Source organism: Lissotriton vulgaris, chromosome 6 (assembly GCF_964263255.1).
Source record: "Lissotriton vulgaris chromosome 6, aLisVul1.2, whole genome shotgun sequence".
Lineage (NCBI taxonomy): Eukaryota > Metazoa > Chordata > Amphibia > Caudata > Salamandridae > Lissotriton > Lissotriton vulgaris.
In genome coordinates this window covers 155,802,663-155,815,192 of record NC_141694.1, presented here as the reverse complement: position 1 = coordinate 155,815,192, position 12,530 = coordinate 155,802,663, and the positions used below count along the sequence as shown (strand labels likewise).

The window sequence follows — 12,530 nt, the reverse complement described above, 5'->3', positions numbered from 1 at the left end:
CATCGCCACGTGTGCTGCGTGTACTCTTGGTAAACAAGCAGGATCCACACCCCCAGAGATGGGACAGACAGCAAATGCTGCTCACAGATTACCTTCATTGTCCCTTAGACATGAACCATCAACAAAAAGGACTTGAACAGGATCTGACAATGAAGTAACATCCAGACAGTCATGGTATTCACAATCTTCCCCATCAGAATTTGGAACAGGCAGCAAGATAGATGGGTTTAACACACAGAACAGCGCTTTAAGGTTACATTTTCTGCCGCAAGCAGAACTTATTCCTACCTTGTCAGCCTGTTATTGGTCAAATGCTGTGTTTTGATCCTCGTAATCTGAAGTTCAACTGAGTGTGATACATATACAGTAAGTGGATGATCCATCACAATTCTCTTACATCGTTCAATACTGACACTTATTGCTGCAATGGATTTAAGACAAGCGTGCAACGCTGAAGCTAAAGGATCTAATGTAGCTGAGAAATAGGCCACTGGTCTAAGGGCATCTCCATGTACCTGGGTGAGTACAGAAAGAGCACAACCATCCCTTTCTTGGCAGAACAGGCAAAATGCTTTGTTGTAATCAGGCATTCCATGAACGGGAGCAGAACAAAGGGCCTCAATCAGCTCCAAGAAGGCAAGTAGGCAATCGTTATCCGAAGGTAACAGATCACTCACTTCCCTGTGGGTCAGCTTCTGTAAAGGCTTTGCCATCAAAGGGAAATTGGGAATCCATTGTTGGCAGTAGCCAACCATTCCCAAACGCATGGTTCTGATTCCCTCCTGCATTAATGTATCTTGGCATCCCTCCTGCTACAGATTTGCTGGATTTAAGCGACATTCACACTTCCAATGCCTGATTTTTCTACAAAAATGACAGACAGGTGTCTTTTTACGGTTAGCAATATCTATCCCCGTTCTATAGAGACACCTCTCCTTCTTCCTTGTGCGGCTGAACCTGGTGTGCCCTGAACACATCCTTGGATATTCCCTTAATTATGACTCACTGCCCCTCCAGTTGCCTGTACCTACTCTCTCTTCTAAGCATTTCGCATTTGGGCCTGCATTAGATTTTCCTTTATTCTCCTATGCTCGGAATCCACCTCATTAATGCTATATCATACTATCGAATTTCGTCCACAGACTAATTTTGGCAGCAGATCAAGTGTTGCAGATTTCCGATCTCAATCCTGTCACAAATTTTGAGACAAACTGTCCCATGTCTTTGGAGACGAGCATGTCTAACCCATTGTACTGCTTGTAGGCTTGTAAGAGCCTCTTGTAATAGGCATGCACTGACTCTTTAGGCTCCTAGGTCGTTCTGTCTGGGAGGTGGTCACCGCCATGTGGCTGGATGCCTATTGTGTTGCCTTCCCCAGTTGGAGCTTGCCTCAGCAGCAGAGGGCAGAAATGTGTCTCGGGTCAGCAGCAACCATTTTGTGCTGTCTGGGTCGAGAAGGCTGGCACCTGGAAGACCAGGGACCACACGAAGCTCACTTCAGAAGGGTGGAATCATACCTCCCTCACCTGTTACCAGTATGGCGGTATGATTCCAAGGTGTTTGATACCAAACCCAACAGGTTTTGTTGTGGCCGTTTTCGAGATAACAGTTTACCTCTACCTATATGTCTGGCTGCATCACCGGCAACCAAGGAGAATGGTCTCCAAAGGCTGCAGGGGTGTTCTGCTCATGCAGGGGCACCCTCTCACGTAAAGCCCAGCACCCTGCCTTCCGAATTGTTGAGGCCTGGTAGAGGGGGTGTAAGTGAAGTGACCTATAGATATAGTAAACCTATATCTAAAGTAAGTGGTGCATGCACCATCTTACACAGGTTGCATGACCTCCCATGGGTGGCATAATACATGCTTCAGCTCAGGGGAGGCCTCAGGGGTACCTATGCCCTGGGCATTGTGTACCATATACAAGGGACTGACAGGGGTACCTCAGTATCTAATCTGGAGTATACCTAAGTACATTGATATAACATTTTAGAGAGAAAGCAGATAGACTCGGGTCCTGACCAGCAGGATCCTAGTCAGATGACCACTGTGCCTGTAACAAGGCCGGGTCACCCCTCCTGCTCCTGACGCCGATTTCCTGCTCCTGACTGCCTGTAGCTGACCCCGAGCGACCCAGCCGCCGCTGAGCCGCCCGCCTGCCTGCACAGATTTTCCGCCGCTGCCTCCCTGCTAAGCATGGGCAAATTTTGCGAATTCGCGATCCGCGAATTTGCGGATTTGCGAATTCGCGATCCGCAAAATTTGCAAATTTGTGCAAATTTGCGAATTTTTGGTTTTTTGCGTGTTCGCGGGGATTTTTGCGTCTTCGCGAGCCACTTGCATAGCGAAGTTACCCATGCAGTCGTTTATGGGAGAGGGAGAGAGAAATAGATAGATAGATAGATAGATAGATAGATAGATAGATAGATAGATAGATAGATAGATAGATAGATAGAAAGAGAGAGAAAGAGAGGGAAAGAGAAAGGGAGAGAGAGAACGAGAGAAAGAAAGAGAGGCCGGATCTCTGAAGGGCCAGATTCCTGAGTTGCCCCTACAGAACATACAGCTTTTTATTTTTAGCAACATGCATAAGAAAATTGTGCTGTAAAGGTCTCTTTTAGTTTAACCCCTCCTGACAACTCAAAATGGGTGTATTTGCCATCCTCTCCCTTCTTCCTGTTTTTTATATCTGTAAGTGCTTCCTGATGAGGTTTAATTCCTTGGACAGGTGCCTCGTTGCCTACTTGTAACTATTCTCTGACCCTGCTTCAAGGGTCAGAGCAGGGTCAGAGAATAGTTGCAAGTAGGCAACGAGGCGCCAGGAAGCAATTAGCAGCAGGTGTCCAAGTTGAAGTTAATTTGTTTGTAACCCTTTTGTAAAAGGTTACAAAGAAATTAGGTTCAACTTTTGCACCTGCTGCTGTAACCCTTGCTTGGCTGTCAAATTCGTCCCCGCTGATTCGCGGATTTTACCGCAATTTCGCGAGATTCGCGGATATCGAAATCGCGGAAAATCTGCAAATTCGCCCGCGAAACGGATTTTACGCCCACCCTTACTCCCTGCGGCCCTGCCCACCACCAGCCCATTCGCCGCCCCGCTCCCCCACCCATCTGACCCGCCCTCCCGGCTCCTTACTTATGACGCCCCCAGAGCGACAGCGCAGCGGACGAGCGCAGCGGGAGCACCGAATGAGCGCCGAAGGTGTGCCAAAGGTAAGCCCGTCTGTGCCCGTCCACGCCTGGCCCGCGCCCAGCGCCAGACGCCCTGGCCCCCGAAGACACCAGCCTACCCGCGGGACCTACGACGCCACCGAACTCAACGCCCTCAACGCCGGATGTATCCCTGGTTGCTACCGAGCCACCCCGAGACGCACCCACGGACCCTTCAGCTGCCACTCCTGTAAGTTCACCTGCATCCGGACCTGCACGGCACCGGCACCCACCAAACCGAGCACCAGCAGCAACCACCTGGAGTGCATCCTGCTCAACACTCGCTCCGTCCACAGACATGCCGTTCAACTCTGGAACCTGATCGACACTACATCTCCAGACGTCGCCTTCCTCACGGAAACCTGGATGAACGCCTCCTCAGCGCCCGGCATCGCCATCGCCATCCCGGACGGATACAAGATCACCCGGAGGGACCGAGTCAACCAGACCGGAGGAGGCATCGCCGTCGTCCACAAGAACACCATCCGCATCACGACCAACACCGACGACACCCTCAAAACTGCCGAACACCTGCACTTCCAGATCCACACCGACCCCAAGACCACCCTCAGAGGCACCCTCATCTACAGACCCCCGGGACCACGCACACAATTCAGCAAAGACATCGCCGACTTCATCAGCCCGCACGCCCTCCCCTCCGCTGACTACATCCTCCTCGGGGACCTCAACTTTCACCTGGAGAACAACAACGACCGCAACACCACCACCCTGCTGGACAACCTCGACAACCTCGGTCTCAAGCAGCTGGTGACCTCCCCCACCCACTACGCCAGACACACACTCGACCCCATCTTCTCATCCAGCAAGCACATCGCCTTCAGCCACGCCACCGGACTCCACTGGACGGACCACAGCTGCATCCACTTCAGCTTCAGAAAGAACACGATCCACCACCACCAGCAGCAGGTCGCACGCAGAAACTGGAACAAGATCACAGCCGACCAGCTCGCCGCAGCCCTGAGCCAAGATCCCCCGACCAGCTCTGCGAACCCCAGCCAGGCCGCCAACAACCTCACAAAGTGGATCAGCAACTGCGCAGACGACCTCGCCCCACTGAGGACCCCACCCAGCAGACCCGGCAGTAATAAAGCACCCTTGTTCACCGACGAACTCAAGAGCTCCAAGAAGAACTGCCGTGCCCTCGAGCGAGCCTGGCACACCAGACAACATGACCACCCTCAAGCTCGCAACCCGAAAACACCACCAACTGATCCATACCACCAAGAGAACCGCATTCAAGGAACGACTGGACAACAACGCACACAACAGCAAGAGCTCTCCAATCCCAACATCGGAAACAACGACATCACCCCTTCACAAGACCTCTGCAACTCCCTCGCCTCCTACTTCCACAACAAGATCGTAGACATACACAACAGCTTTAGCACACAACCGACCCACCCTATGACCACACCAACGACCCCCACCACCACCCTCCGCGCCTGGACCCTGATCACCACCGAGGACACCATCCGCACGATGAACTCCATCCACTCCGGATCCCCAACCGACCCCTGCCCTCACCACGTCTTCAACAAAGCCGACGCCGTCATCGCACCCCACCTGCGGGACATCATCAACACCTCCTTCGACACCGCTACCTTCCCAGAGAGCTGGAAGCACGCTGAACTCAGCGCTCTACTGAAGAAACCATCAGCAGACCCCACCGAACTCAAAAACTACCGCCCCATCTCGCTCCTCCCGTTTCATCGAGAAGACCATCAACAAACAGCTGGCCCCCTTCCTCGAGACGAACGGATCCCTCGACCTCTCGCAGTCCGGCTTCCGGGCCAACCACAGCACCGAGACCGCCCTCATCGCAGCCACCGATAACATCCGAGCACTGCTCGACAATGGGGATACTGTGGCCCTCATCCTCCTGGACCTCTCCGCAGCATTCGACACTGTCTGCCACCGCACCCTAGTGCAGCGCCTCAGCAATGTTGGAATCCAAGAGAAGGCACTAGAATGGATCATCTCCTTCCTCGCCGGAAGGACACAGAGAGTCCGCCTCCCCCCGTTCAGATCAGAAGCCACCGAAGTCATCTGCGGAGTCCCTCAAGGCTCCTCGCTCAGCCCTACCCTCTTCAACATCGACATGAGCCCCCTCGCGCCATCGCATGCCAACACAACCTCAATATCATCTCTTACGCCGACGACACCCAGCTGATCCTCTCCCTCACCAACGACCCCGCCACCGCCAGAGCCAACCTACACGAAGGGATGACAGACGTAGCCGAGTGGATGATGAACAGCCGCCTTAAACTGAACTCAGACAAGATGGAAGTCCTCATCCTGGGCTCTTCACTCTCCGCCTGGGACCACTCCAGGTGGCTCACCGCCCTGGGGAGCGCACCCAAACCCACAGATGACGCACGCAACCTGGGCTTCATCCTGGACTCCTCCCTCTCCATGACCAGACAAGTCAACGTCGTCTCCTCGTCGTGCTTCAACATCCTGCGCATGCTACGTAAGATCTTCCGGTGGATCCCCACCGTGACCAGGAAGACGGTCACCCAGGCCCTCGTCACCAGCCGCCTGGACTACGGCAACTCTCTCTACGCCGGAACCACCGCCAAACTCCAGAGGAGACTCCAGCGGATCCAGAACACCTCAGCAAGACTCATCCTCGACATCCTTCGACACAGCCACATTTCCGGACACCTGAGAGACCTGCACTGGCTCCCGGTCAACAAGAGAATCACCGTCCGTCTCCTCACCCACGCACACAAAGCCCTACACAACCAAGGCCCAAGATACCTCAACAGCCGCCTCAACTTCTACACCCCCACACGCCAGCTTCGATCTACCAACCACGCCATCGCCGCCGTCCCCCGCATCCAAAGAGCCACCACAGGAGGAAGGTCCTTCTCCTACCTGGCCGCCAAGACCTGGAACTCCCTCCCAACCCACCTCCGCCTGACCCAAGACCACCTCACCTTCAGGAAGCAGCTCAAGACCTGGCTGTTCGAGTAGTAGCGGACCCCCCCCCCCCCCTGCCCCAAGCGCCTTGAGACCCTCCGGGTGAGTAGTGCACTATATAAATGCTTTGATTGATTGATTGATTGATTGATTGAGACTAGTCAAAAACCAGCCAAACACCAGGCAAAAAGTGGGGGTAACCATGCAGTCAGATCCTGCCTTCCTACAGTCTAGGTAAAGTCACAGCACAAACATCACTCCTCTCAACTGGTCCAACGCGCTCAACTGAAATGAACCAAAACATGGAAATGACAATTCCCACTCTTTTTTAGTGATGTGCCAATTTTGAAGTCAGATTATAGTATGGAGCCCTACTTTTGTTACCATATAGTGTGATGGAGTATCCTCAGGAGATGCTTCTTCACCCACTCGAGTAACAACTCCCTGATCACCCCAGAAAAGATCCTGCAACACCCTAAAACATTGCATGATTAAATGACAGGTTATCCAATTTTAACGATGAAACAATATTTTCCCAACCACGACTTCCTGATGACTACCCCTGAACACTCTGGTGTCACCTTCACTCTTCGCTGCAAGTCACCCTCATTCACAATTTATCCATACACATTCAATCACACAATCATCTTAAACTCCGTAATTGCCTGCCATCTAAAAGGATAGATATAATTCAGTCATCCCCCAACATTCACACATGGCAACCCTCTGCCTGCGCTTTTCACCTGAATCAATATACTTCATCTCTGTACACAAGGTCCACTAAACGATTCTCATATGTCCCAATCACACAAAGTTTCCTATCTTAGGTGGAACTGTCTATGATGTCTCATGACAGCTCCTCAATTCTTCAGTCAAACAATCACAATAACCTTGTTATCTTATACACCATTTAATATACCGGGGGATCTTAAGGCACTTCGGGACCTGAAACTCAAATCTCAGTCCTTGGACCACTTCTGGCCCTAAACCATATTCACTCGACTCTCACACCAACTCTGCCAGACATACCACAATCAATTCACTAACACAATCTAGCACACCCCTATTGATACGCATTCCTACGTTTGCTGCTGATCTTGCTGCACCATCAAATTTTGTCAGTCTCCTTTCTCGATCATTGGGCTCTATTTTGGAGCTCTGGGGCTCTAGATTTCCTCATTTCTAGACTAATTCTGGATTCCCCCCTCACTTCATGTGCAAATCATCCTACTCTTCTACCAACTGAAAGGGTCCGACCCATAAATTCTGGATCTAATCTAGAATCACAATCCCATGGTTCTTTTTAGCAGCATGTAAGCTTAGAGGGGAGAAAATGGTTAATAACACCAATTAATTCATCAGGAATTTCTCTGGAAACAAGGTAACCACAGACAACTATGTAATGTTAGTTAATTCATTACAGAGCCAAAAATAACTGAACATAGAGACACCTCAAAATGATAGAGTAGAAATACATTGGAATCAGCATAAAGTCAAATTTGCGAATAAAATTGAATCGGTGAAACATGCACAAAACAATTACTCAAGAAATAGGATACAGAGGATCGCAAAGCATTAGTCAAAATTTCCCTGCATCGAGGGTTGATGAATATAAAGCATCAATGTATTTCAAAACTAGCGCTAAAGTGACATCCCTCCTTAAGCATACTCAGGGGAAAAAATAAAGGTTTCAGCTTGTGGAGTCTTCCTAAGAAGTCTCTCCACCATCGATGGGTCTAATTGCATAAAGCAATTGCATAAAGTTCTGAGATACTCTCTCTCTAAAGGCAGAGAAGAAGTGGGCTCTTTTCCCGATTTGCAACGTTCCAATAGTACATGTATCTTCCCAAGAGTACTTGCGTGTCACGCCATCTGCTCCGACCGCGCTCTCATACTTACTTTTCCACGGGACAGCGATGTTCCTGAATTTAACATGTTGACCTTGATTCTCAGGCCTTCTCCTTTTTGGAAATACAACAGTTCACCTTATCGACTTTAGCTTGTGATGTATCCCCTTCTCTGCTTGCCTGACCAATAAATCAAAGACACTACTCTAGTTAACAAGGGTGCTTTTTCCACCTCCAACATAAAAAATGAGAAAGAACGAAATCCAAACTGTTAATTCTAAAGTGAGAGCTTCTAAGGAAATACATTTCAGGCCCACAAGAATCACCTAACATAAGAAAATAGTGTATGAGCTGCACAAAAGGGCAAAGGAAATAAGACTCATTCAGTTATTGTTCCTACCTACATGAAAAATTACACGAAGGATTAATAAACACATTTAATAATACATTATTGTCAGTTGCACAAGTTCTTCATGTTAGTGTTTTCTGCTAGTTACATTTACTTTCTGCATCAACCCTTCATGTTTACTATTAAATGAGCTAAATATATCACATTGTGTTCTTAAATTTCAAGATCCTAACACTTCATGTTAAAACGACAAAGGATTAAATGCGGGTAACTCTACGTGTGTGATTATAATGCACCCCTACAAATGAAATGCAATTTCCACTACATCATAGCATTGTCCCCAAAGGGGGCACACAAGTCTCTCCACCTGGGTGAGGGTTACCTATTTTTGTATCTGTTAAATTATGTTTGTTCTTGTTATTGGTAGGGGTGAGGGTAGCAGATTGTAGATGATTGGAATGGATGATACATGGAGAGTATTAGGTAGGCGACATGAATGAAAGCGGGACTCAGTCGTAAAATACTAGGCCCTGATTCTAAATGCTAAAGGGTTGAACCTCCCCAATAAATGCGCTGACATTGAGGATTTACTTTGGTGAGACATTGAAAAGGCAGGACTGGAAAGGTTTCAGGCCTTCTCACTTACACTAGTCAACAAACCTATTCCAGTGTTCTACATAAATGAGTTTCGTGGCAGGTTTCCTCACTACCAAGATGACGTCTGCAACTTCTAATGGCAAAAGGAAGGACTGCAGCAGGCACTATTCACTACTTGTAGAGAAATGCAGCTGCTGAACTGGAATGGAGGATCCACCATCCTGCTGTGAAAGCAGGCCCGACTGTGTGAGGGTGGGGCGTAGTTAATGGGACCAGCATCTATGAAGGTGCTGAAGTCTACAGAAATGCCACCTGAGCCAGTGGATGTGCAGACATTGAAGGAGTGGAGTGAAAGGAGCTGCCAAACCTGTAGTTGTGGACCCCCCTTTGTGAACTACCCAGGCAGTAACAAGGCCATCCTGAATAAGTTTGACATGGCTTTATGAAGGGGAAATGATGCCAGCACACACATGGGAACATCATATATGTCACACAGTCGTCATATCATAGACAGGTCAAGTTATAGCTGTTTCGCTGGTAGAAAATGCCCAGTATTTTTAATTGCCTTGAAAGTATATTGACTTGTGTTTGCCTATGTGTGGGATCTGTGTGACTATGTTTGATGCAAGCAGTGCAAATTGTTTATTGTGTTTGGCAGGTCTCCCTCTGGATTTTGTCGAATGTTTGTAAGTTTTTTTTATATAAACGATTGTTCCTTAACTGTGTCACAACACATACAGTGTACAGTGTACTGGGATGGGTTGGGCATTCAGAGAGCACCCACAGTATATCAGGAGGGTGGAAGAAGCACCATTCACCTTCACACGTGCATGCACACACACTGTCTCTCTGTCTGCACACCACCTACAAACACCCTGCAGAGAAAGGATCTCTTCCAGTTGTGTGCTCAATCGTCTGTTCTCTTTCTCTGCTCCAGGCAGGATTTGCCAAAGTATGTCTTCACTATTGATGCACTAACAGCCTGGAGACTCTCCCAGTAGAAACATTTTGACCCTTGCTCCTGCACCCTCCCCCTTAGAGATTTTAGATCTGGAGATTGATTTGATATCTGAGGGTGTCAGTCTAATCAGAAAAACATTTAGCAGGGATGTCAGGCTGCTACCAAGGCATGCATGTGATGTAGCTGCTCTTATCCACAGCGGATAAGAAAAGCTAAGTAGTCCATTCTGTCCTTGGCATTAATTGTCTAACAAATGGCATTCAGTAATATGTATATAATGTATGGGCCATGACATTTAGGTCCCTAACCAGTGAAAATGTATGCTGACCAGCATGGGCACTTACTAGAGTTTTCATAGAACACATCTCCATTGTGATTTGTCTATCAAACATGCTAAATAATGCAGTGATTTGTGTGCAGTGTGTAATATTTATATCAATTGTTTGAACTACCAATGTAAGCAGTTGAGTCTGCTCTAGGTGTGAATTACTATTGAACAGCCATATGTAAGACAACTTACCCATGGACTAAAACCCGTGATCCTGTCCTAAGTGCCAAAGTAAGTAGCACTATTGTCAATGGAGAATGTAGTCGTAAAATATGCCCTAGTTTTGTCCATTAACTGCAGAGAACAATTTACATGCTTGAAATAGTTAAAACTGATTTTATATTAAGGTTTGTTTATATCTTCATCACTTTGTTTATAGAACAAGAAATATATGCACACAAACATAGAAAGTCAGACGTTAACCTTTTAAGCAATCCTGTAGCCTCAAACACTGATTTGTAATGAAATGTTGATTGACAAATACATGTGTGCGGAAAGGTTCAGTGTATTTTTCCCCATGTTACCTCTTTCATATTCAACACCTAAGGGAAGACTAGGACAAGGAGAGCTGAGGCATGGGCTCCTTCTGGCCCTACTCTGACAACACTATTGCCAGTGAAGCGATGAAAATGTGTGTGTAGGGTCTGTCTAGAGTTTAATGCTCCTTGGTGCAGATACACTCACTCTTAATCCTCTCTTTTTTGTTCTCCAATGGCTACTATCATCTGCGCTTCAGGTCACAACTCAAAACCGAAGCTAGAAGAGCAAGACGAGGATGACGAGGAAATAAATCTAAGTGTGGGGATTTTAATACGTAAGCATACACTTTAAATCAAAATCCAGCTGTTGTATGTGTCTAGAATCCAAGCAAGGCACCAGTTAAACGAAATATGCAATGACAATTTGTATAGAGTATAGCAACATACAAAGGTACTTGGCTTGCCTTGTACACCAGGCCGTCTGCTCTATATAAGGCGGATGATTTGATGCACCTACAGGGACAGTCCCACTGCCTTTACTGCAGGGGTTTCTCCACTCAAGCCAGCAGTGGCACCACCATAGGAAATATGACTGCCCGACTATTTGCAAAAAGAACCATCTCTAAACTCTAAATCGTTAATATTTGAAAGATCTCCAAAACTGAATTGTTTGTGCAAATATGTGGCTTCTAAGGTTGTTAAACTTCAAAGTAATGGCAATTCCATTCAGCTTCTCTCTAATGTGCGGCACCTTGAACTCTAGGGGGCAGATTTACAAGAAAGTGACGCATCTGAGAAGATGCGTCACTTTCTATGCGCCGCCCTGAGAAACCCTTGCGCCACCATGGATGCGCAGTATTTACAATACGGCGCACCATGGAGCAAGGATTGACAGATGCGTCAGAAATTCTGACGCATCTGTTGACGCAAAAGTCACGCATTGCTGGAGGCGTGTTGCAAGCACAACACAACTCCAGCAATGCAGGGGGAGGCCTGTCCTCATTGTGCCGCATTACTCCTTATGCCTGCTTCAAGCAGGCGCAAGGTTTTGACGCTGTGGCGTCCTAGAAGTGGTGCAGGGAAATCTTGTAGATTTCACTGCTTTACTTCTACAAGGCTTTTTTGCTTAGGAACGCCCACCCTGCATACATTATACCTGGCACTGGTATAATGTGATGCAAGGCTTTACAACGTGACGCTTCTTCCTAGATGCGCCACGTTGTAAATGGACCGTATTTTTACACTGCTGCTGCGTCACAAAAAGTTATGCAACAGTGGCGCAAAAATAACGCAAGGGGCTTGTAAATCTGCCCCTAGAAGTTTTATCGCTTTCCCCTTCACTCAACTGGACAGAGTATTTTTTCCTCTGGTGTACTGGAAACATGAGGTAAAACCAAGGAGGAGAGGCCAATCAAATGCAGGTCCAGGTCTAAAGTTGATTCAGTAGAATCGTTTTATCTGCATTGACCTTCAAAAGGTTATTGGTCATCCAACATGGGCCTGAGGCCTTATATTCCACAGGTTTAAGGGGAAAGTCAGAATTGCTACTACTTTTCTGTACTAAGAACTGTGCTTCAGCCAAAGTAATGAAGGAAATGAAAGAGGTCAAAGAAACATTAAAACAAGAAGGATAAACCAATCAACTGTGCATTACGAGTGTGTGAAGAGGTATACAAAATTGTGAAAATAAGCAAGTCATAGTTTTTTCAAAACTTCAAAACTTTCTAAACAGGTCAAAGCGCAAAGGTTTTTTTTTTTAAAAAAAAGCAGCAAAAAAGGAGCAATGCACAGCAATTGGAATATTCCCATTACCAAAT

At 47.6% G+C, this 12,530-nt stretch overlaps 1 protein-coding gene across 1 annotated transcript in view; it reads left to right on the top strand.

Annotated features, from left to right (window-relative positions):
• Nucleotides 1-12,530, top strand: part of LOC147706943 (uncharacterized) — a 355,595-nt gene that overhangs the window by 130,147 nt on the left and 212,918 nt on the right. Inside the window, exon 6 of the mRNA XM_086925597.1 lies at nucleotides 10,971-11,048. Within this exon, the coding sequence (XP_086781723.1) occupies nucleotides 10,971-11,048 (78 nt within the window). The remainder of the gene's footprint in view (nucleotides 1-10,970; nucleotides 11,049-12,530) is intronic.